The sequence below is a fragment of the Alligator mississippiensis genome, chromosome 2 (assembly GCF_030867095.1).
Source record: "Alligator mississippiensis isolate rAllMis1 chromosome 2, rAllMis1, whole genome shotgun sequence".
In the NCBI taxonomy this organism is placed as follows: Eukaryota; Metazoa; Chordata; order Crocodylia; family Alligatoridae; genus Alligator; species Alligator mississippiensis.
The window spans coordinates 238,402,531-238,428,076 of NC_081825.1; the positions used below are offsets into that span (position 1 = coordinate 238,402,531).

Here is a 25,546-nt window from a genome sequence, read left to right on the forward strand (position 1 = left end):
CTTGTCTGGCATAGCCACAAGATTACCACTTGCATCTCACAGGGGCCCTACATTGCCTGGTGCCCTCTTCTTGTTTGATCACAATCTCAATCTACTTTTTCAGAGGAGTTTGGGAAGGGTTTGATATGTTTGCTGATTTATCATCAATGATAAAATTGTAAGAGTTGACATTCTCAATTAGGTCATTAAAAAATTGTTTTTTGAAGTTGAAAAGTAGGACTGGTAGAAGGGGACCTAGCCAATATTGTAGCCTAATTTATTTCTACATGCAGTCTTGTGCAAGTCAATCTCTTGGTGACTTCATTTCCTGCTGCAAATTGGGATAGGGAAAACTTTTATTCAATAGAAAAAGAAATGTTATGAACAAAATAATTTGAGTAAAGTGCTTCCAAAATTTCTCATGATAGATGCTATAAAGTCTAAAGGTAGTAGAATATAAATTGTTGATATTGCCCTGATAATAGGGTCAGAGTAGGGTCTATGATTTTTGGAACAGGAATTGCACTGTACTGGTAAGAAAAAAACCCATATCTGGTAATAGTGAAGTATGAGGTCAATATTTATTAATGGACACAAGATCCCTTGTTTAACAAAGGGGCAGATAAACTTATTTTATACACGTGAACATCCTAATCCAGAGATTTTTATAGCCTATACCTGAAAATGTAATTAAAATAACACCTGGAAAGCAGAATACTGTTAAGCATCAAAACATGGAGAACACTACTTGTCTCGCAAAAATTTAAGATACTTTGCAGAAGCTACTTGTGCCCCAGTCTGCCAACTAGTAAGGCTATCCTTTTTGGCTTCATGATTTCATGTATTTTCTCCCCTTGTTTTCAGAGGAAGGAGGAGTTGGACGTTGAATTCATGTTGGAGGACATGTGAGTAAAATTTAGGTGTTATAGAAATATCAGTTCAGAGATTAGTCAATCAGTAGAGGGAAATGTTTTGTACATCTGCTAACTCTTTACTAGCCACATCCCTGTCACAAGATTCTTTCCTTTTCTTAAAAAAAAATAGAAGCAAATATTTAAAGGAAAAGAGAATGATAAAGAATGAGTGAGAGTACAGCAAATATCAGCATTGTTTCTTGTTAATATTTGTGTCACTATATTTTTTCCTAAAGATGATTTGTTCTTTATGGTCTCCCATAGTAGCCCACAGCTGTCATTTTGAGGCTGGTAAAACTCATTTCTATAAGTCTGTTTCTTTTCTGGAGTAAGTACTTCAGGCTAATTCATGGCTTTGAAGTGGTGTCACTTAAAATGCTATTAGGGCTGGTATAAGCCCCACCCATCCATCTTACTGCTATTGAAGCATCTCTACTGATGCGTAGATAGTGTGTTCTCTGTTAGAATGGGCCACATTTTGATGATCAACCCAAATTAATATGACTAAGAAAACATTTAAGAGGGGGAAAAACCCTAACACTCCTAGGCTATGTCTGTGCAGTCTCTGTGGCAAACTTGGAAGCACTGCTTAGAGCATGACAGCCCAGAAGTTAGAAAATGGAGCTGGTTTAAGCCACATACAGACATTTATTTTCTCCTGGGAGAGTCACTACTTTCCTAGTAGAAACCACGAGTGTACAGGCATTCATTTTTCTCCCAGGGCAAAAATGGCTGATCCAGGAGAAAAATAACCCAGGAACAGTCAGGGTTAAATGGCTCCCAGGAGAGTCTCTTCTGGAAGAATGAACTTCTCTACATTTATTTTCTGAGAGAAGCCACAGCAGTCCTCCAGCATCCCATCATTCTTTGCTCCCACGATTGTACTCACACACACATCCAGGGAGACAGGGTACATCTACACATGTTCCTATGGTGATGTTACTGCACCATGATTTAGTAACAGCCTGTACTGCACTGTGCACATTGCACACGGTTATTTTTAACAGCTAATTCGTGGTAACAGTGCGCTATAACAGGGGAGTGCATCACTACAGTGAAGTAGCTGCTGGTCATGTGTAGATCCCCACGGATGCTAAGTCACTGTAGTTCATTGCTATGGTGATGTGGTATCACGTGTAGATGCACTCACAGTGTATCACTTGGCCTGGACTCTTCTGCTTCAGCTGAGCAGGGATCCCCTTCACAACCCCCCCCTCTGTGCTGCAGGGAGACACAACCTGCAAGGAAATCTAGGTTAGCCAGTCAGGGCATCCCTGTGCACTGATGTCATCTGTCACCAGAAAGACTGCAGAGCTTGCAGAGCATATGTACACAGGGAGCCCCCAGCTGTACAGCATCTCATCATTTGAATGTCTGTTCAAGGGTCTCCAGGTAAGTTTTTCTACCAGAAAAAGAAATCTGGGAGAATTCTCCAAATCATTGGAACATGTGTACATAGTACTAATATGACTCAGAACTCATGCCAAGAAGCACACCCAGGACAGAGAGCTTGTGAAAGGTTTAGGGCACATGCATAAGTCTTAACAGACCCAGATACACTGTCTAATTTCTGAGTGGGAATGAGCTGTTTGTGGGAGGGAAGCTTCTTGTTTGCACTCCTGAGGTCACTATGGAGGCAGTGTCAGCATGGCTCTGCTGTCTGCTTCAAGTTAGCATTTAGATTATACCAGTTCTGAATGCATGTTTCATGTTTATCTAGTCTAGGTCCTCCTGAAAACATCATCACTAATGGAGTAATAGTGGTGAGTTTTGTTTTTTTTTTTATTTTTTCCTATGCTACACAGTAATGTGTATAATAGTGCTGGGACTAGAAAATCAGTGAGCTGACTTTGCATATTCTGTCTCATCCTGAAGCAGAGGGTGATGCTGGAGTAGTTTGTGGACTCTTTTGGATATGTTTATACTGCTATTTATGGTTAGTCCTGATGGTTACTCCCAGCCAGCCAAAATCATAAGAGATCTCCTCTCTATCTCTACCTTGTGGCTGCTACAGATTGTCCCTCCTGTTTCCTCTCTTAGAATTATTCTACCCATTACCTGTCTCTCCTTCTGTGCTTAACATTAATTACTGGCAGTAGAGAAAGGAAGTAGGGTACAGAAGAGCCATTAGTCAGGGATTGCTGGTGGTGGCCTTCCTGTATTTGCAGCCTGTATTACCGGGGTGAGTTTCAAACACAGTGAAGGAAAGGAAGGCTAGGGTAAAATGCAGCCTAAGGCCCCTAAAGAGTAGCAGGACTTCCAGACTCAGGCTGAAAACTGAAGGTCGGGGAGGGGAGGGGGATTTCAGTTAAAATGGTTGGACAGTGGCTCTGAAGTTGGCTCTGAAGTTGATTTTTGTTATCACTGTGGATACATAATAAATCTTTTCCAATGACACCTGTACTTACAATATCTTTTCCCCTTTTGAGAAGGCTATATGTAAGAGCTTGAAGAACGCTATCATTGTCTCCTTCTTATCACATCAATACTTAAGTTGTTATGTTACAAGCTACCCTCCTTTCATATGAGGTTTAGGTATGACACTTAAGTGTACACTCATATCACTTAGTCTGCAAGAGAAGTAATTTCAGAAGAATATAAGATGCTTAGCCCTAGGGATCATGCCTGCTGCTTGCAACAGCATTTACAATATTTGCCAGCCCTAATGGCAAGATAGTAGGATAAAAGTTATATCCAGTTCTGTAGCAATCTCTGTATTGGTCCTGTCTTACAGTCCCGTGAACTTGCCTGCTTAGAAGTTCAGATGGATAGGAGGAAAAAGAAGAAATATTGCACAAGTAAGTTTAGTAACTGGTTATTAGTACTTGCAGCTTTTGTAACAGTGATTAGAAAAGACATCTTCTATGTTAATACAGGTTTCCCATGATTTATGTGGGTTCTTTATATGTGAATTCCCTCTTATGCAATGAGCATATTTAGACCTATAATTCATTATATGCAAGGTAAATTCGCTCTTGTGCAATCAGCATAGACGCCCAAGCAGGTAAATCTGTGGGGAGAGGGGAAAGGGCCATGGCCCCACTCACCCCAGCCCTGGCTAGAGTGACCCCAGGAGTGGCCGGCACCAGCTGCCTGCAGCGGCTGGGCTGCACTGTGCTCCACCTGTCCCCCCATGCCTGGACTCAACCTGTCTCCACTCACCTCTGCTCCTGGGCTGTGCCATGTCCTGCAGTAGGCAACTGGTGTCAGCTGCTCCTGGGGCTGCTCCAGTATGGGCTGGGGTGAATGTGGACAAGTGGAGCCCTGGGCAATGCAGGGCATGGCACAGACCCCCCAGTCCTGGATGCAGTGGCCCTGGGAGTGGCCAGCACCAGCTGCCTGCAGCTGCTGGGCGCACCATGCTTTGCCTGTCCCCACTCACCTCTGCTTCTGCGCTGCAACGTGCCCTGGTACAGGCAGCAGGTGTTGGCTGCTCCCGGGGCTGCTCTAGCACGGGGGGGGAAGGGGGGGAGTGCCTCGCACCACCCAGGGCTCTGCTTGTCCGTACTCACCCCAGCACATGATGGAGCAGTCCTGGGAGCAGCCAACACCAGCTTCCTGCACCAAGGCATGGTGCAGCCCAGGAGCAGAGGTGAATGGAGACAGGCAGGGGGCAGGCAGACCACGGTGCAGCCCAGCGGCTGCAGGCTGCTGGCACCGGCCTCTCCCGGGGCCGCTGCAGCTGGGGTTGGGGTAAGTGCCATTCTGTTCCCTCTGCTTTGCTGTCTTGTGCAGCCCCAGGAGAGGCACCCCTCCCCCCACCCCTTCTCTGGTCCCAGCCTCACTCCCTCCCTTACCGCCATGGGAATCTATCCTTATTTGTTACATTGTAAAATGGGTCCACTTTATGCGAATTTGATTTATGCGCTGTTCTCCGGGAACACATGCACATAAATCGAGGGAAACCTGTAGCTTTATTAACTGTTTCTATATTTGGTTATAAAAACCATAATACTTTAAAGTAACATTATGTCTGCGACTGTACTAACTGACAGGCTTAGAGAAATACTCTTGAATGCTGGCATTGGTATCCAGCACTTTTACCTGAGAAAATGAACACAGTCAGACTTACTGCCCATAGAATTATTGTAATGAATAGTGTTCATTTTATTATTATATTAAATTACCTTTAGCCTGTGGGTTCATACAAGTGTTCCAATAGACCTCAAGAATTCTTGCAGTTTGTTCCCCTGGTAAGAAAACCTACCAGGATAGCACTGTACAAATGACAGAGGGGCTGGATGGATGCTGCACACACAGCCTGCTCTTCCAGCAGCCCACATCCAGGGCCCCTGTACATGCATTCCAGAGTGCTCTGCAGGGTTCCCCTGGCTGATCTCCCTGCTGTGAGGCTTTGAGAGAAGAGACCAGAGTGAGTTTGTTGTCTTGTCAGTTGCAGGCATGTTGATTTCTATTCCAGCAGTCTATGATGGAAGAGCAATGGTGTGGGGGTCTGGATCTCAGGGGTACGAGGGTGTAAGAGTCTGGGGGTCTGGTTCATGTGCAGGGGGGGCAGCTGTCCCAATACTCTGTGTCTCCCTGTAGTCCTGGAGTGCAGCGCAGGGCTGGTGAAAAACTTTCCTGGTCCCAAGGTAGTCAGGGGGAGGGGTTTGCTCCATGATCAGCTGGTGTAGCAGAGTCCAGCTTGAGTCACAGACTACCTCCCTGGAGCTGGGGTCAGGAGGAGAGAGAGCAATGCACTCTGGGATACTGGAGGATGGCTCTGCAGCTTCTGTCTGAAAGGTAAGTAAGTGTACAGTTTTCATTCTCCTGGCAGAAGTTGTTTCTGATTCGAGTTGGGTTGATCTTCTCCAGGAACTGTCATCTTTGGTCTGAGAGAAATTGTGTAAACATTTGTATACCTAGGGTTTCTATCAGAAATTCTCAGTGGAATCAGCTCTTTCTCTAACTTTTTACAAGTAGTGGTAAAATTTTATTTTGTACATTTTATTCCCTCCCTTTAGGGCACAGCTTCAAACTTACAGTTCAGGGATCTTTTGAAGAAACTCAGACCCTTCCTCTGAGCTCTGATTACTGCTGTCACCTCACAGATGCTGTTAAATTCCACTATGCCAAGCATAAACAACCACAACTGGACATTACATTCTCAAAGAAGAAGAAATCTGCCGATCTTGTACGTTACCTTGGGACAATTTCTCTGTTCTCAGTGACAGCAGAACAAAGAGCAATGGTCTCATGTTGCAGTAAGGGAAGTTTAGGTTGGATATTAGGAAAAACTCTCTCACTAGGAGAGTGGTGAAGCACTGGAATGGGTTACCTAGAGAGGTGATGGAATCTCCATCTCTTTAAGGCCTGGCTCAACAAAGCTCTGGCTGGAATGAACTAATTGGGGATAGTCCTGCTTTGAGCGGGGGGGTTGGATTAGATGACCTCCTGAGCTCCTTTCCAACCCTAATTTTCTATAATTCTAACACAAACAGAAATGTAAATCTTCATTTTGTAGGGTAAGGTGATAAGGAAGTAATTCTTTTGGGTGTTTTTCAGTGTTGTTGCATGTCAAGAGGAGTAAGAATGAAAGGCACTGGAGTTATGAACCTGCCTCTAAATTTACTTCCCTTTGACCAGAAAATAGTAGGTGAGGTAAGTGTTGTCAGCTGTTCAGAATAATATTGAACTGCATTTCAATTATTGCTGTTCCATCGACAGGAACAAAGTCAGCACCACAAATTATCCTTTCTGCTAAGGAACGAAGAAAAAGAACACATTTTTTTCCTAGTTTTAGAAAGGATTAGGAAACAGCTGGGTATTGGGCATAAAAAGGCTGAAAAGAGAGAGTCTAAGATGCTATTCACACACTAGGAATATTATTCAGCTATACACAAGAGAGAGTTCCTGGAACAGAAGAAGAATTTCATAGTTCAAGGTTCTTGGAAAACCTAAAGTTTAGTAAAGATATGGGCTGTTTTGTTACCATGTCAAAATAACAGGCTAAAGTTTCAGTTTACATCATGTTTCTGCGTTGAGTCTGATACTCAAAGCTGTTATTTCTGGTATTCTAGGCTCCAGTCTATAGCTTATATTTGAGTCTTTTCACTGGGACATGCTTCACTACAGCTGCCCATACAATGTCTATTTGTGTATTCCATAAGTTGTAATGGTGCCTGAGCTTCTCTAGACCCAACTCTTGAAGCAGTAAGAGGAGGCAGTTGTTATGTAAAGCCATCAGCTTAACACAGTGGATTGGTGCACCTGCCTGAAAAATTAGGAACCACTGAAATACAGGTGAATATTCTCCAGAGGTTCATGAAACCATCTGTATCATACAGATAGTTGGCATATTGTGGATGTAATAAGTAGGCGTCTACTCAAAACGAGGAGGCAGGCAGCCAATTTTGTGGGCAGATCATGGGGCCAGCCAGCATTTTCACAGAGCTATCACAGTGGGACTACCCCACACTTCTGATCGGTGAGGGGCCCCCACAATCCCACCTCTCTCTGCAGATTGGCAGATGGCCTGAAACCATGGTTTAATTACTTTGATTAAGCCTGGTGAAGCCATTAATTCATGCATTATGAACCAATCTAAGCATTCAGTTAAATTCTTAACCAGGGGTTGGCAAACCTCAGCACACAGGTCAGAATGTGGCACATGAAGCCACATATGTACTTGGCACACCACAGCCAGACCAGGCTCTGGGAAGGCCCCTGCCACTGGCCACAGTGCCAAGGATGCTCACAGCAGGTGGTGGGGAGGCTCCAAACAGCTGCACCAGGGTCTGTGGAGCCCTGGCTTGGCTCATTGCCACTGGCAGGTGCGTATGCCCCTAACGGAAGACAGCAGAGAAGGGGTCGAGGGCAATGCAGCCCCAACCCCTTGCTCACAGTCTGCCCCAAAGCGCACGTGCACCTACCACTGACAATGAGTCAGGGTGGACAGGAGGGAAGGGGCTAGTGGCACCGCAGCCCCAGCCCCTTCCTTACCACCTGCCCCAAGGGGCATGTGAACCCTCCGCCAACAATGAACTGGGCTGGAGCTCCACGGACCCTGGTGCAGCTGCTTGCAGCTTCCCTTCTGCCCACTGCAAGCAGCCCATGCTCTGTGGCTGGTGGTAGAGGCCTACCCAGAGCCCAGACTGGCTGTGGCAGGTGGTGAGGAGGGAACAAGCAGCTGCATTGGGGTCCACAGAGCCCCCGCCCAGCTCATTGCCAGCAGCAGGTGCAAGTGCACCTCGGGGTGCATGGCAGGAAAGGGGCAGCCTCTCATTTGCTCCCTCTCACCAACCCTTTTTTCCTCTTCCCATGCTCCAAGACTGCAGGGATTCCTGCCCTTTTCTCCACTTGCCAGTAAGTTTGGGTTTTTTTTGTCCAGCAAGTCTGCCAAAATTGCAGAGCCCACTGTTTTTTTGCAGAAATTGCCTGATTTTGCATTTTACATGAAAAATGCAAAATTGCAATTTTGGTAGGTCCCTGTGATAAGGACTGCAATCAGGGAAATGTCATTCGAGGGTGGGGAGGAAGGAAGGCTTCAGCATTTATGATCTTTCTGTTTCTTATTTTCAGCATGGAAAATTTGATGTACACTTAATAGCAAAAAACTGGTAAGATATCTTATATTTCTTTAAATGTTTCTTTCTGTGTTCCTTTTATTCTGCTATTCAGCAGCCATCTTTTGATCTTAGTTCAAGCGGAAAAAGGTGCTTATGTCATAAATTGATGCTGTTTATTGGTATCTGAATACGACTGTATAATAAAATACTGCTAATAATTGTGATATGCAGGTATCCAGTTTAGGTGACATTTGGAAAATGTTCTCCTGAGGTATGTTCTCAGGGTATGAATATACAGTGCTTCTCTGCCTCCCACCTGCTGTGAAAGCTTGTAATATTGAAATTCTGTCATTGGTAGTGATGCTTTAGTACTAAATTATCAAAGTTTTAGGGTTAGCATTATGCTTGACAAGAAGTTTAATTTTAAAATCCTACTTCAGTGCTTATAATTCCCTATGCTTATTCTCAGTATATTCGTCAGTTTTATTGAAAAGTTTGAGGAGAAAAACATTCAATCACACTTTCAATTAAATGAAGAAGTTATATACAGCACTTGTGTATTAGGACATGTAGATGCAGTTAGCACAGAATTTGACCCGTAGACTCTTTCCAGTGTCAAAATCATAAACAAGGTTTATGTTGGAAATAAATCCTAAATTTTACCACCATATGTTTTTCTATTAAACCAAGATTTATGACATGAAGGGAACATGTTTGTCTCTTGGAGATTATAATATGGCACAGTGTTGTTCTACATGCATAGCCAGTTCTTAATTCTGATTAAAATTTATGGGAAATGGGTAGTTGCATCTCCTAGGTAACTTTGAAAATCCCTGTCTATACTTAACTTTTGCAAGGTAGATAATATAGTACTGCATTATCCAGAAATGTAGTTCTACCCTAGCATAAAGAAAAAGCATAGAAGAACAAAGCAGAACATCAAATCCCTATACAATACCTACAACTTGAAATGAAGATACCTGCAGATATTTCAATTTTTAGTTAGCTGGCCTTATGTAAATCTGTACTTACCTGATTATGTTAGATCACTCTTTTCTTCTTTGTAAACCAAGAATACAATGCATTAAACTATATATTAAAATGCAGAAAATGAAGCTTGAAAAAATTCTGAAGATGCAATTAAGAAGGAGCCTTGGAAAATGTGGACTTCTGTATCTAAATTTCACACTTGGAAGTTTAAGCTGGCAATTCAGTTACTTCAGCTATATTTAACTTTAGATAATAAAAAGTCTTAAGGTCATTCCAAGCAGATATTGGTGGTAGTAGTTTTGGTAACAAAATAAAATATTAAAGGGCGTGTCCCCTAATTGCACTCTATCTGTTTCTTATCTCATGTCAGTTTATCTACATAGGCATGATAATATTGGCTTGCCTAGTTATGAAGTCTATAGAGTTTATTGATTTAACTCTGTGGGGTATCTTAACACTGTAGACATAACACTGACTGCAAGTCATAATGTACAAATCCTCTTTTTCCAGCCAGGAAAACCTAGATGTGCGCTTAGGGTTTGACCTGTGTACACAGGAGAAGGATTTCTTATGCAAAAGGAAAAAGGTGGTGGCAGCTGCTCTGAAAAAGGTTCTCCAGCTAGAGGAGGACCTACAAGATGATGAGGTAGGTGTAACAGAATCCTTCCCAATACTTCTTTGAAAGGACTTCTTCTAGTTAATCATTTGGACACAGAAATGTGGTGTTTTGTACTCTGGGCATATCTACACATTCATTAATGCACCGTACTTACTGCGCATTAAAATTTAGTACTTATATATCCAAGTACTAAATCAATGTACAGTAACTGGCGCTACTATGCAGTAGCACCCGCTCATGTTTTTTTAGTGATGCTAACTGAATAGTAGCCTAATACTACTACACATTAGCATATTAGTGTGGTTTTTGCCATGCATGCTAATGCGCAGTAGAATTAGGCTACTGCACAGTTAGCGTCTCATGTAGAATCATAGAAAATTAGGGTTGGAAGGGACTTCAGGAGGTCATCTAGTCCAAATCTCTGCTCAAAGCAGGACCATCCCCAACTAGATCATTCCAGCCAAGGTTGATGTGGTTGCAGAGCTACTGGACATCGTGTTTGAAAACTCATGGCAATCAGGAGAAGTCTAACCAGATCTTAAATACCTCCAAGGATGAAACTTCCATGACCTTTCTGGATAACCTGTTCCAGTGTTTACTGTCCTCCTAGTGAGACAGTTCTTCCTAATATCTAACCTCAACTTCCCTTGTTGTAACTTGAAACCATTGCTTCTTTTTCTGTCATCTACTACCACTGAGAACAGTCTAGAGCCATCCACATTCAAACCAACTTCAGGTATTAAATCCCCTCTCAGTCTTCTCTTTTCTAAACTAAATAAGCCCAGTTCCCTCAGTCTCTCCTCATAAGTCATGTGTCCCAGCCCCTTCACAATTTTCATTTCCTTCTGCTGGACTCTCTCTAATTTGTCCACATCCTTTCTGTAGTGGAGGGCCCAAAACTGAACACAGTACTCCAGATGTGGGCTCACCAGTGCTGAATAGAGGGGAAGAATCACTTTGCTTGATCTGCTGGCAACACTCATAGTTTCATAGTGCTTAGGGTCAAAAGGGACCTAAACAGATCATCAGGTCTGGCCCCCTGCCCTGGGCAGGAATGAGTGCAGGGTTATAACACCCCAGGAAAATCTATCCAGGCTCCTCTTGAAGACCCCAAAGGTAGGAGAGAGCACCACCTCCCTTAGGAGTCCATTCCAGAGCCTGGCAGCCCTAACTGTAAAGTAATGCCTCCTGATGTCCAGCCTGAACCTTATCTCTAACAATTTGTGGCCGTTATTCCTAGTAACCCCCCGGTGGTGCCTGAGGGAACAGAGCCTCACCTAATTTCCGCTGGTCCCCCTTGGTGAGTCTCTAAACAGCCACCAGATCCCCTCTCAGCCTTCTCTTGTGGAGGATGAATAGATTCAGGCCCTTTAGCCTCTCTTTGTAGAGCCTGCCCTGCTGCCCCTTGACCATGCGAGTGGCCCTCCTCTGGACCCTCTCAATGCTAGCCACATTCCTCTTGAAGCGTGGCACCCAGAACTGGATGCAGTACTCCAGGGATGGGCAAAATATGGCCCATAGGCCAGATCCGGCCCGCGAGGCCATTCTATCTGGCCCACGGGGCCCCTAAAAAATTTAGAAAATGAATATTTATCTGCCCTTGGTTCCTGTCAAAAATGACAGGAACCAAGGGCAGTAGGACCCACAACAGCAGGACCCACCCGGCCCCGCCCCCCCAGGTCATTGATGAAGACATTGAACAGAACCAGTCCCAGGACTGGCCTCTGGGGCACTCCAATTGATACCAGCCACCAACTAGACATGAGCTATTGATTACTACCCTCTGAGCCCAATGCTTCAGTCAGTTTTCTATCTGCCTTACAGTCCATTCATCCAGATTGTGCTTCCTTAGTTTGCCTGCAAACACATTGTGGAAGGCCATATCAAAAGCCTTGCTAAAATCAAGGTATACCGCATCCACTGGTCTCCTCGCATCCACAGAGGCAGTCACTTCATCATAGAAGGCAATCAGGTTAGTCTGGCATGACTTGCCCCTAGTGAATCAATGCTGACTGTTCCTAATCACCTTCTTCTCCTCCAAGTGCTTAGATATGGATTCCTTGAGAATCTGTGTAACAGGGCACCCCAAAAGAATTCTGTAATACACTGTTCTAAGGGCACACTGTCCCACTCTTGCCCACCATGACTTGATGTTAATGGATATATATATTGCAGGAGGCTGCCCTAATCCTACTATAATGGCCCCAGCTCACTCTCAGACCCCTGTCCTTGATCTCTTCTCCTCAGACAGCCTAGCACCAGCCATCGTCATCCTGGGCTGCACACCGCTTCATCCCTCCCTCTTGGCTGTGGCCCCCCACAGGGACCTTTGGCCCCCTACAGGCTCTGGCCTCACCTCCAGGCCAGTCAAGACTCCAAGCTCCTGGTTATGTCAGTCTCTCATGGCTGCATATCACACTCTTCATCCCATCCTAGACCCTGGCCCCAGCTTAGATTAGTCAATGTTTATAGGGTCAGTTCTCAAACAACCAGCCCTCTCTTCATTGTGGGTCCACCCTCTTGGGCCCCTGTATAGATCATTCTTCTATTTCTAGGCTCACCTGGAGCCCCCCCATAAGTCTTCCTACACAGCCTCTCTTTCTCTGGGCTCATCCAGGCCCCTCCATAGATCCCCACACTCTGCCCCACTCATTGGGTTCCACAAAACCCTTCACTAGGTCTTTCAAACACTCAGCCCCTCAATAGACCCAAAGACTCTCAGACCTTTACTGTCTGGGCTAGCCTGGCCTTTCTCTAGGCTCCTGTCCACACAGCCTCTCTTGTTCCAGGCTGGCCTGGCCTCTGACTAGGCCCAGGCACTCAGCCCCTTTCTCAGGTCTCTGGACCCTACACTGGGTTCCCAGGAACCTCCTCCATCTCCTTAGTTCCTACCCAAACTTCCAGATGTTGCAGATGTTAGTCTCTATACTTTATTGAATCAGCTTTAGATAAAAGCACCAAAAACCCTGCTGAAGCACCCGATCTATTCAGATGCTACAAAGCCGGGTCAAAGTAATGCGCTGCTTCTTCCAGTAAAGCACAGTTTTTGAGGGATTTTTTTAACATTTGCAAGCAGCCAAATTATCTTCTTAGCCAGCCATATTAAAAAATCAACAGTGGCAGTGGTAGTCCCTCGATATGAGGATGAAAATTCTCCAATAAATAGGGAAGTAATTTTTGAGTCCATAGATGACTAAGGAGGTGAATTCAAGATCTTCATGTTTAATTGAAGACATGGCAAATAGTTCCAGCAGGAAGGGGTAGGTCCTCGCCCACCCCCAGCCCCATCTCCCCCGCCCCTAGTACTTACCAGCTCAGAGACCGGCTGCAGCTCCCTGCTGCAGCCACTGGGGACTGCCCGAATCATCAAAGCTCTCCGAATCTTCAAAAAAGATTCGGAGAGCTTTGAATCAATTTGGACCTTAAAATTTGTCCCTTGATTTGATTTGGATTCGGAGGTTCGGCCACTGGATTGGGCCAAATCTCCTCCAAATCGAATCACCACCCAAAGCTTCACACAGCCCTAGTCCTTGAGTCTCTTCTTTTGCCCACCTCTACAGCAGTGACCACTGGTTAGTTGGGAGTATACAACCTGTTTTGGGAGCCAGTTATCAGGCTTCCTTATGGCATGGCATGTCCAATGGAGTTGGTCCCATATAAGTATGCCTTCAGTACTGGTGGTGTTTGCTTAAGTCAGAACATTGGCATTCACTCTTTGGTCTTTCCAAGTGATATGAAGGATTTTCTGAAGGCATCACTGATCGTAATGTTCCAAAGGTTTCAGATGTTTCTAATATGTCATCCAAGTTTCACACCTGGACTAGGGACAGAAATTATACATAAACCAGTATACATGATTGGAAACTGATTCAGATCTGTAACACAACAGAAGTTCAGTGCACATCAACTACTTTCAAAATGGCTGAAACTGGTTTAAGATAAACCTAGATGGATGGTAGTATTAATTTATTTAGATTAAATCAGTTTATTGAACTTCTGTCCCAGATCCCCTACTGATTTAAATTAATTCACAGTCCTCCAGCATCCTGGGATGCCTTGCACCTCCCCAGCAAACGCTGCCTTGTAGGATGGGTGGCCTTGTCTTGACCCAAGCTGTCTGCTCCAGCCTGGGCCACTGCAGGCATGTGGCTGCATTTCCGGAATCAAAAGTTTGTTCACTTGCTTATTGGTTGAAACTACTCAGCTTAGGCTAACCTGCAAAGATTTAATCAATTCAGCCTCATGCTTTTTAACTGTCTGTACTTTGCCCTATACAACAGGGTAGGGTTGAGATCAGCCTGCTAGACAAGAAGTTTGGCATAGGTCCTTATGTCATGATCACTGAAGACATGATTTTGGAGATCTACCAATGGCAGCATTGGTAGATTTTATCTGACGTTGAATATTATTGCCTATGTTTACTTTTTCTGAAAGTTGGCTACCCTAAGCTAACCAGTAAGCAGAGAGCAGTTGCTCTGGAGTAAGCAGCTCAGGTGTGGAACTGCCTTGAAGAGGCTTTTCTCTGTGCTAGTGACTTAGGATGGCTGATTGCTGCTAGAGTGTTTGCCTATTGCCTGGTGTGTGGGTTTGTTTGGGTTTTTTGTTTTTATTTCCTTTTCCCCCTGTGGTGTGTGTTTGCCTCTCTCTCTTTCTCTCTCTCTCTAGCTTTTTCTTTCCTCCTTCTGCTGGAGTGACTGAGGGCATTTATAAACATACTTTTTTGTGCTGCAGTGGGCTCCAGGACCACTGCACCAAGAAGGAAAAAAAGAGTCGTAGTGGTTGGTGACTCCCTTTTGCAGGGAAGAGAGGCACCTATTTGTTATCCAGATTTGGGGGCCTGGGTGGTCTGTTTTCTGCCTGGTTGCCTGCCCAAATTCAGGACATTACAGAGAGACTGCCAAAGCTCATCCGTTCATAAGACTACTACCCCTTCCTGATTGTCCATGTAGGCACCAATGATATGGCCAGAAATGTCACTGAGCAGATCAGAGGTGACTATGAGGCTCTTGGCAACAAGATTAAGGAGCCTGGAGCACAAGTGGTGTTCTCATCAATTCTTCCCATGAAAGGTAAGGGTCCAGGAAGACACCATTTTATCCTGGAAGTGCATGTATGGTTGAGATTGTGATGTTACCATGAAGGCTTTGGCATCTTTGACAATGGGTGGATGTCCTTGGGAGGAGGACTGTTATCAAGAGATGGGATCCATCTGATGAGAAAAGAGAAGAGAATCTTTGGGTATCGTTTGGCAAACCTAGTAAGGAGGGCTTTAAACTAGGTTCCATGGGGGATAGTGATCAAAACTCACCAGTGACAGAACACACCATCCAGAAAGGAAAAGACTCAAAGAAGCAACTTAACTCTGGGAAAGGACCAGAGAGCAACAGAACTGCAACATGTGGTGCAAAAGGGAAGCAAAATGCAAAATATGTCTGATGTTTGTATACAAATGTGAGAAGTATGGGGAATAAATAAGATGAGGTAGAAGCTGCAGCCTAAGAAAGATCTATGATCTGACTGACACCACAGAGACCTGGTGGGACAGGTCTTATGACTGGAATGTCAGCATTAAGGGTTACACACTGTTTTGGAAGAACGGGGTTGGGAGAAAAGGGGGTCGGGGGTAGTGTTGCCTTGTATGTTAAAAACATAGACACTTGTTCCCTGGTTCAGGAGGAAAAAAACAAATCTGGATTTCATTCAACTCGAGTTAATAGTCCTGGTGTCATGGAAGGATAGGCTAAAGGATAAAGGCACCATGGAGGGCTGGAAGCATCTAAAGGGCACAGTGTCGGAAGCCTAACAAGAAACTGTCCTGACATGATGGAAGCACAAGAAGAATGGCAAGAGATCAATGTGGCTGCACAAGGAGCTTCTAAAATGCCTCAAAGGCAAAAGGAAATCACACAGTCAATGTAAAAATGGGCAGGTCACCAAGAAAGTATACCAGGAAATAGCAACAGTCTGCAGGGACAAAATCGGGAAGGCAAAGATAAATAATGAGCTGCACCTGGCAAAGGAGGTTAAGGGCAAAAACAAGAGGTTCTATAAGTAAGTTAGTAAGAAAAAAAGGACAAAGGAAGCTGTGAATCATCTGTTAACAAGCCAGGGGGGCACTCTTAACTGAAGATGCAAAGGCGGCAGATCTACTCAACAGCTAGTTTGCAGTACTCTTCACAAAATAAATAAGCTGAAGCTAGACACCTAATAAGAATTACCTGGATAAGGAAGTGGGCAATGTGAGGGAGGAAATAACAAAAGAGATGGTTAGAGAGCTTTTGTTGGGTCTGAATTCAAGTCAAAAGGGCTGGATGAACTTCATCCCAGGGTCCTGAAGAAACTGGTAGAGGAGATCTTAAAGCCCGTGGCAATGATCTTCATGAAGTCGTGGGAGACAGGCCAGATACCAGAGGACTGGAAAAGGGCCAGCATATTGCCTCTCTTCATAAAAGGCAAAAAGGAGGACCTGGGGAACTACAGGCCAGTTAACCTCACATGAATACCTGGGATGTTACTGGAAGGCCACTTGCAAGCATCTGGAGGAGAAAAGGGTGATCACAAACAGTCAGAATGGATATATAAAAAACAAATTGTGTCAAACAAACTTTATCTGATTCTTTGACAAAATAACTACTTGGGTGGATGAAGGGAATGCTGTAGTTATAGTTTTCTCAACATCAGCAAGAATTTTGACAAGATCCCGCATGAGCTTCTTATAAACAAATTGGAGAAATGTGGACTAGGTAAAACTACTACAAGGTGCATAGATAACTGGCTCAATAGCCAGAGGCAAAGGACAATGATTAATAGGTCTATGTCAAAATGGCAGGAGATTTCAAGTGGAGTTCCACAGAGGTCTGTCCTGGGTTTGGTGATGTTAAATGCATTTTTTTTTTTTTAAGAATTTGGATGCTAGCATAGAAAGCTTCCTGAGCAAGTTTGCAGACATCACGAAACTGGGAAGGATTGTAAACACACTGGAGGATGTGAGTGCATTCAGAAGAATATCAATACACTGGAAAGTTGAGCTAGAGCTAATAGGATGAAATTCAATGTGGACACATGCAAGGTGCTACACCTCAGGAGGAATAATCAAAAACACGGATATAAAATGAATGACACCTGGCTGGATGGCAGGTCTATGGAAAAGGACTTGGGAGTCTTCGAAGATCACAGACTCAATACGAGTCTGCAGTGTGATGCAGCTGCACAAAAGGCAAATACATCTTTGGGACGCATCAATTAGGTGCAGTTAGGCACAGGACACAGGAGGTGATAGTGTCTCCCTACGCACAGCACTGGTTAGGTTCATCTGCAGTGCTGTGTGCAGTTCTGGGCTCCACATTTAAAAGAGCGTGTGAGCAAGTAGAGAGGGTCCAGAGATGGGCAATATGATGAAAATGATAAAGGGTTTGGAAGGCAAGCCATATGAGGAGAGGGTAAAGGAGCTAGGCACGTTCAGTTTGTGGAAAAGGTGCTTCAGAGGAGACATGGTATCAGTCTTCAAATAATTGAAGGGCTACCATATAAAGAAGAGGGAAAGCACCTGTTCTGTCTTGTGGACCAATGGCTTGTAGTTGCAGAAAAGTAAGTTTAGATTGGATATCCAGAAAAAAATTCTTCACTATTACAACAGTGAGATAGTAGAATAGACTGCCTAAGGAAGTTGTGGACTCTCCATCACTGGAGGTATTCAACAAGAGGTTTGGCAGCCACTAGTCAAGGATGATCTGGCCATAGTTTTGCCTATGTTCTACTATGGGTATTTCCCATGCTTCTGAGCTTTGCTGGTTGCCCTCTTTTGCTTTTCCTGCTACATGTCAGAGTTTTTTTTAAGCCTTCCTCAGATGCATTGGGTGTTGGCTACAGCCAAGGCTGCGGACTTCAACTGGGGTGTGCCAGTGCTCCTGCTGGGAGGTTCCTGGCTAGAGGTTCTTGCCCTAGGTCAAGGCCAGATCGATTGCCATATTTGGAATCAGGAAAAGATTTTACTCTGCAGTCAGATTGGTATGGACTGTGGCGGTTTTTGCTTTCCTCTGTAGTGGGGGCATGGCCCTCTACCCAGGATCTCTTGAGCATATATTGACAACATTTCATAGAAGCAGGATGTTGGCTACTGTGGTTCCCCTGCTTTACCAATGGCAGGTCAGGGGTTAGGTCTGTGTTGTGTCAAGGTTGACAGCAGTCTTATGTAGAGTTTAGATTATGGTTTGTAAGGGATGGTTTGGATAGGGCTGATCCTGCCTCAGGCAGAGAGCTGGACTAGATAACCTGTAGGGGTCCCTTGCTTCCCTACTTCTCTATGATACCTAGATAGAGGAAATGCTCAACAGTTTCCAAGAATTGGCTCTAATTGTACTGTGTGAGCAAATGGTTGTTTTCAGGGTGAGTTGTTAAAGTATCTTAGTTTTTGTGAAGATGACCATGAGTCCAAGCATTTCGTACACTTCACAAAAGCAGCCGAGAGTGACTTGGAGCTCTTTAACTGAGTGTTAAAGACACACAAGACAAACTTCAGTGTATTGCAGATCAGTAATGGCGGTGTCAGTTATCTTGGATTTGGAATGTAACCTATAGATATTAAAGAGATTTCTGCACATACAGTATTGGATGCTGACTCCAGATGGAAGTCTGTCAACAATGAAGTGTGGAATAGCTGTGATAAAGATGGAAAAGAGTGTTCATGTAATCACATCTCCTTGCTTGACTCTAGTTCTAATGGTGAAGGGGTCTTTTTCCAAGCCATTGCTTACAATAGTTGCTGTCATGTCATCATGAAGGAGTCTGTTAATGGTAACAAATTTTGGCGGGCATCCAGATCGCATCAAGATCTTCTTTAAGGCCTTTCTGTTGACTGAGTCAAAAGCTTTAGTCAGGTCAGTGAAGGCCATAGAAAGATCTCATAGGTGCTCACAAAACTTCTCCTGCAACTGTCTGGTAACGGTCATATCTATCGTACCTCTCAGTGGTCTGGAACCACACTGTGACTCAAGTAGAATCTCCTCAGCAAGGAAAGTGAGTCTATTGAGGAGAATGCAGGCAAGGATTTTCCTAACTATAGACAGAAGTGCAATACCACAATAATGACTGCTATCTTCTTTCTTGAACATGGTTACAATTCTGGCATTTTTCAAGTCATTGGGAATCTGCTCACATTTCCAGAATTTCATAATAACAAAATGTAGTTGATGAGAGTTTTTTGCACCTTGCTTTTCAGCTGGTATTCCATCAGAACCATATACTTTGTTGTTTTTCATCGGCTTAATGGCTCACAAGGCCACTTGATAAGTTGTTGTATCTGCAAGGTATTCCTTAATGGGGTGTTGTGGAATGGTTTTCATGTTGGAGTCTTGGTTCAGGAGCTCTTGAAAGTGCTTCTTCCAACATGCATTGATGATGGAGGTGTCTTAAGGAGTGTTGTTCCATCCTTGGACATCAGAGGAATGGCTTCTTGTGTGTGTCGGGACCCAGGGCAGCCGGCCAGCAGCTCTCCCTGACTCCCACCCGGGCAGATAAGGGTCCGGGGCCTTAGAAGGCCGTCAGGCGGGTTCTTGTGACGCTTGGAGTGGAATTAATTAGGCGGACGCTTATCGGTTGCAAAGCAAGATTATTTACTCACACCGTCAAGGTGGTGAAAGACGGAGGTCAGAGATATTTGGTTAGTTACAGCTTAAGGTTCGTAGGTCGTAGGTCGGTCTGCATAAGAGTTTGGTGGTCGCGCAGAGAAATGGTCGGGCCGGCAGGTCGTCGATTTACGTCTGAGAATTAGGTCGAGACAGGGGAAACTGACAAGTGATCAGTTTGTCAGTTACTCTCACGCATACGTTCAGAGGTTTCTCAGGTGTGTGCACGGAGGTCTCCCACGGGTTTTATTTGTATAATAGCCAATTGCTTTTCGCCACGTCATAAATTTAATTAGAATCGCCAATTATCTAGCAGTCTTCGCTAGGGTGTTATCACAGGGTTATTCCTTGTTTTCTTTGACCAATTATAATGATTTATGTACAGCACAGAAGGCTAAGTTCTATTTCATGTTGGTGTCGCAGTTATAAATTTCTTTTTGACATGCGCAGCAAAAAAGCGGTTACTATCATTATTGTTAACCCTTAGTTAACCTAGTGCAGAAAAAAACCTGTTTTGAATGGTTTTACTTGTTTGTGACATGGGCATTACTTAATTTGGTTGTGACAGTGTGGTTAGCCCATAGATAACTTTGGTTGCACTGAAGAAACTGTGTGTGTTGTACCTGTCAGCAAACTTTTGAATCTTGTTTGCTTTGTCCTTCCACCATTTGTTCTTTTGGTCTCAATTATTCCTCTAGGTCTGAGTTTTAATGTGGTGATAAGTGTGTTGCTTCTGTTTAAAGTTGATGTTTTTCTGCCAAACTTTGAGGGCTCTTTTTCTGTCAATGGGAGATTGTATTTCCCTATAATTCTCATCAAACCAGTCATGATGTTTCTTTGCAGAAAAGTCTAGAGATTTCTTTGTACACCTCCTGGATGCCTTTCTTGAGACTTTTCTAGTAATCAATGGTGTTGAGATCATCAGGGAGATCAGAGTTTTTCATTGAGGCACTAGGAGATGGTTGCTTTTAGCAGTCTCAAACACTCAATATTGAACCCCTCTTCCTTGGTTGCTTCTTTTATTTACATAATTTTGGGGGAATAGAAATGGATTGTATCAAATGATGATCCATCCAACAGTTGCCTTCATTGGTTACAGATCTGGTGATATGGACATCACAAAGGTCCTGGACACACACTATGATGTAATCAATCAGGTGCCTGTGTTTGAGCAGGGGTTCATCCATGATGTCTTTCATTTGTTGATATGGCAGAATAAGGAGTTTGTGATGATGAGATCATGTTCCAAACACTTGTTGAGGAGAATTCCATTTGAATTGACTTTCCCAATCCCTTCCTTTCCAAGTGTTCCTTTCCATAGCTCAGAGTCCCTACCCACTCTAGCACTGAAACCACCAAGAATAATTATCATATCTTCTTTGGGGATAGATGACAGGACATGGTCGAGTGTAGAATAGAATTCTTGTTTTATTTTATCATCTACATAAAGGGTCGGGGAATACACACTGCTAAATGTTGCATGTGATCTATTGGTCAATTGAACACAAAGGATCATGAGATGATTACTGATGCCAAATGGACATTCCAGCATGTTAGTGACAATCTTGGTCTTGATAGCAAAACCAATGCAATGGATGTGTCTGTCTTTCTTTTTTTCTTCTTTTTCTTTCCAAAAAAGGTGTAGCAACCACCATGCTCTGTGAACTGCTATTCTTTTGCATGTCTGATCTTACTAAATGCAGAACTTGTCAATATCAAACTGTTCAGGTTCTCTGGCAGTGAGTGCTGTCTTTCATTCTGGTCAATCACTGTTAGGGTTATCCATCAGAATGGGCGTGTTTTAGGTTGCAAACTACATTACTTGATATGGACCACGGATAAAGTGATCCCACTGGACACATTTTTTTTCAGTCAGATGAAATAAGATGGATTATGTTTAGGGCACCTTTTCTAGCTGCCTCCCCATTCAGGGTGAGAAGAATGGATCCTAAATATGCCTTCTCAGTCATGATTGCGGATGCCAAATATCACACCTGTCTCAGTTCCAAGCACAGTATGATCATCATACAATCATTGCTTCCATGTAGGTCTGTGGCTAGAGGCTTCCAGTAAGCACTGGTGCCTGCCCCTGTTGCCACTCACCCACTGCCATAGGATTTGCTATTGAAGGAAGATATCTGTGCACGTCTTCTTTTAATGTGGACATGTTGTTGCACATCAGCACCACAGGAAGGAAACCTTAATCCAATAGCAAGGAAAACCTAGATGACCAGACATTTCTATTCTGCTGCAGCCTTCATCGCTGTTGCAGCTGTTATGAAGTACTAGCCAACTGCCCATCAGGAATGACGGGGGGGTGGGGGTTGTAAGGCAGGCGGGTACAGAGTGCCGCCACCCACCACCCCAAGCTACCGCAGCCTCCCAGGAGCAGGAGTTGGGGGGAGAAGGGGAAAGTTTTCCCCGCCATCTCCTCCAGCCCTCTCAGCCAGCACCTCATGCTGCCACCACCTCCAGGGATCAGAGCCGGCTGTAGGGGAGGAAGGCCAGCACCGCTGGCCTTGCTCCCCCACTCCAGCTGCTCTGTCCCCACCGTCATGGCAGCACTCCATTGTGCTGCTGCCGCCTCCTGTCTGGAACACTCTTGAAGCACTCTGATTGGTTGTTTCAGATAACCAGAGTGTGAATAAAGCATTAAGGACAGAAAGACGGACAGACAAAGGATTTTATAATATTAGAATTCTCTCTTCATCCACTTGCTCTGCCGTTGAGGACTCTTATTTTTATTTTTAGATTGTTATTAGTCTAGAAACCTTGCTTTTGACCTTGCCACCATGATTGACCCTACCACAAGTACAAAACTCCAGAGGGCATCACTCTCAAGGTTACTGAAAGCACATACCTCTCCACCATATTCAAGGTTGCATTCCATGGGATGGTTCAAAATGACTTGAAGCCTAACTTTCCATAGCTTGACTTGTGTGGACATTTAACTTGTGCCAAATGGGTAAATGCTGTCATTCTAATTTTGTCATGTATTATAGTTATGCTGATGCAGGTGCCAATAACTGCACAAGGTATATAGGTAGTAGAAAATCAGACCTCGTTTTGCAAACAACCTCAGCAGAATTAGGCAGCACATAAACTCAGAAGCCAGAATGGTGGACTTACTTCCTTTCCCCCAAGCTGGGTTTATCACCTCTTTTTACATAATGAGGTTTTTCATCTTGCATGTGAAAAAGAGCTTTATTTTCAAACACAGTTATTAAAATAAGTTCTTTTTTCTTGGGATCCACAGTTCTGCACAAAAAATATCTAATATTTGGAGCAGCAGTAAATTGGCTCAGTATATGCTATTAATCTTTACTTCTAGCTGAGCCAATACATCTGTCAGATGAGCCATAGGTTTAAGTAACTTGGGGAAATGTTTTCCAAATTCAAATGCAAAGTGTGTGCACCAGAGATATTTTGAATGCTCACACAGCCTCAAATGCCACAAAGTTTGAGCAGCCCAAGATGACAAGTAGTTAATTACAAGGTCATATCACATCAGTGACAGTAGTGAAGAGATCGTTTCTATTCTTCAGCGGTGAAGCACTTCAGCGGTGAATAGATCGTTTCTACAGATATAAAAACTGGGAATCTGTTTTCTGATTTATTGCATGTAATACAAATCTAATATAATCAGAGGAAGGTACCAATTCTTGTATCCCTGGTTATCAGACCTTAAGCAGGGAGGGGCTGGAAGTATTTAGAGGGAGTGAGTGAGATTAGTCTCCAAATAGATTTAATACTTTAAAAATTATGTCTGACAAGGGAGGCTTTGCCCTTCCATTTGCCAATATTTAGGCAGAGAAAACACAGAGTAATTCCAGTTATTCCTCTATTTCTGATTAATCCAAAGTATAGACTACATCCTAATCACTTTCTCATACCTAAGTGGCAGTTTCCTGGCTGTATAATTACAATTTGTGGCATTCATGCAGAGTGCAGATCATATTTGTACATTTGGCAGCACAGGATCATCCTGCACATGTACCTTCCAGAAGAGGAGGAAAGGAGATCTACCAATGTTTTTGTCTAATTCTTGGGGCAGTTGCCCAGGGATCAGAAGACTCAAACTCTAAATGCTTCCTCAACTGGAGTGCATTAGAACCTACATCTGCTGATTCTCAGCAAAATGCTTTAAGCACCAAGCAATGGGCCAGACATTATCTAAAGCAGGGATTCTCAGCCAGGGTGCTATGAGATCTTTTGAAGGGTGCTGCAAGATATGGGGAGATAAACAGGTGTGAGGAGTTAAGTGTAGGCTCAGGCTAGTCCCTACCTGGCTGCTGCCCTGCCTCCACTCCTGAACCCGTCTACAAAGAGTTAAGCAGTGTAATTAAAAAAATAGTTTGTTTTTTAATTAAATAGGGACGCTGCTCAATTTACAGAAGTTATGGAGAAGCGCTTTGACTGAAACAAAGGGTGCCTCACATATAAAAAACTTGAGAACCATTTATCTAAAGTGCTTCCCAGCACTTCTCTTGAAGCTGGCCCACTGGGTAGAGCACATCAGATGGAGAGTTATTCAGTTAGAATAACTGGACATGATGGACATCAGGTTCTTGCTGGGGCCTCTGCTCCCAATGAGGCAGAAACTATCCTAAATTTGCTTATCCGTTTTATCCAATGACTATTAAAGGTACAGTGCAGGAAGTCAGCTTTAAGGGGAGGGCTAGAAACAGTTCCGGACAGTGCTTAGGCCATAGCCTGATGGTTAAAGCACTTTGCTGTGAAGTGGAATATGAAAGATTTGAACTCTTTTTGGGTGAGAAGGACTGAGAACCTAAGTCTCCTGTTCCCTGGGGAAGTCTCCTAACCACTGTGATTAAAGAAATGAGGTCTGCTTCTTCTGCTCCCTTCTTTCACTTGTGTTTTTTCTACAACTAAACTTTTGGGACTTGGTTGGCACAGTGAGCATAGCTATGCTAAAACCTAAACTGTTCATAAGTGCCAAAAAATGCTGTTTTGCGGTATGCAAGTGGTGTTTAGGTACATGAATTGAAATAAGATCTAGCCCAATGTCTCTGCTTCCAAAGTGGTGTTACATAATTTTAACTTTTCATCAATAACTGAACTTCATATAATATCCATGCTTCCTGGTTTTAACCACTTACCGAACATAGATTTATCATTTTCTAATCCCTGTTACAGAGGTTTTCATTAATGGGTCTTTTTGCCTCTTGCAGGTGCCAGTGGTAGCAGTCATGACAACAGGTGGTGGGACAAGAGCACTAACAGCGATGTATGCTCACCTGTTATGTCTGCAGAAATTGGGTGTCTTGGACTGCATTTCATACATCACTGGTTTGTCTGGCACAACATGGTAAGACTGAAGTGAACAAAGCTTTCATCTGAAATTTTTTGTAGTAATTTTTTGTTACTATGAAATGAATTTAAAAAAACATAAAATCTTTACTATAGTGAACTGTTCATTTGTGTTCATTTAAGTAGTTATGCATGTGTTTGTAGCCTAGTTAAAATATCTAATGAATATTATCTGCATATGGAAAATCAGAAACCGCTACTGTTTGTGTGTTCCAGAAGCCTTTGTGACCAACAAAAGTACAGTCAACAAGAAGTTTGGGCCATCTGAGGTGGCTTTTCCATGTTTCCTTTTTTAGATAATTACCAGTATTTGGTACAGATTTATCCATGACTGATGTAACACTGGGAGGGTAACAAAATTTACTAGAGAGATGACAACAGCAAAGGCAACAGTCAACAAAGGGAGGCTTGGTGCTAATAACTGGAGTGCTCTATGCCTCCAACTTGAATATTATATGGAATGTTGTAATCAAGCAACCACATGTATGAAAGCAAAAGTGTTTCCATATAGTGGTGTTAATACTATTTCATTGTTATTTTTAGTGTAACCAAGCAATGTTGTTGCTATGTGGGAAGTGTAAA

At 43.6% G+C, this 25,546-nt stretch overlaps 1 protein-coding gene across 1 annotated transcript in view; it reads left to right on the plus strand.

The window, feature by feature from the left end:
• The window catches only part of LOC102568705 (cytosolic phospholipase A2 epsilon), a 69,475-nt gene that overhangs the window by 25,457 nt on the left and 18,472 nt on the right, over window positions 1-25,546 (plus strand). Inside the window, exons 6-13 of the mRNA XM_006270327.4 lie at window positions 844-884; window positions 2,614-2,656; window positions 3,628-3,691; window positions 5,858-6,027; window positions 6,399-6,494; window positions 8,415-8,452; window positions 9,902-10,037; window positions 24,826-24,962. Of these exons, the coding sequence (XP_006270389.1) occupies window positions 844-884; window positions 2,614-2,656; window positions 3,628-3,691; window positions 5,858-6,027; window positions 6,399-6,494; window positions 8,415-8,452; window positions 9,902-10,037; window positions 24,826-24,962 (725 nt within the window). The remainder of the gene's footprint in view (window positions 1-843; window positions 885-2,613; window positions 2,657-3,627; window positions 3,692-5,857; window positions 6,028-6,398; window positions 6,495-8,414; window positions 8,453-9,901; window positions 10,038-24,825; window positions 24,963-25,546) is intronic.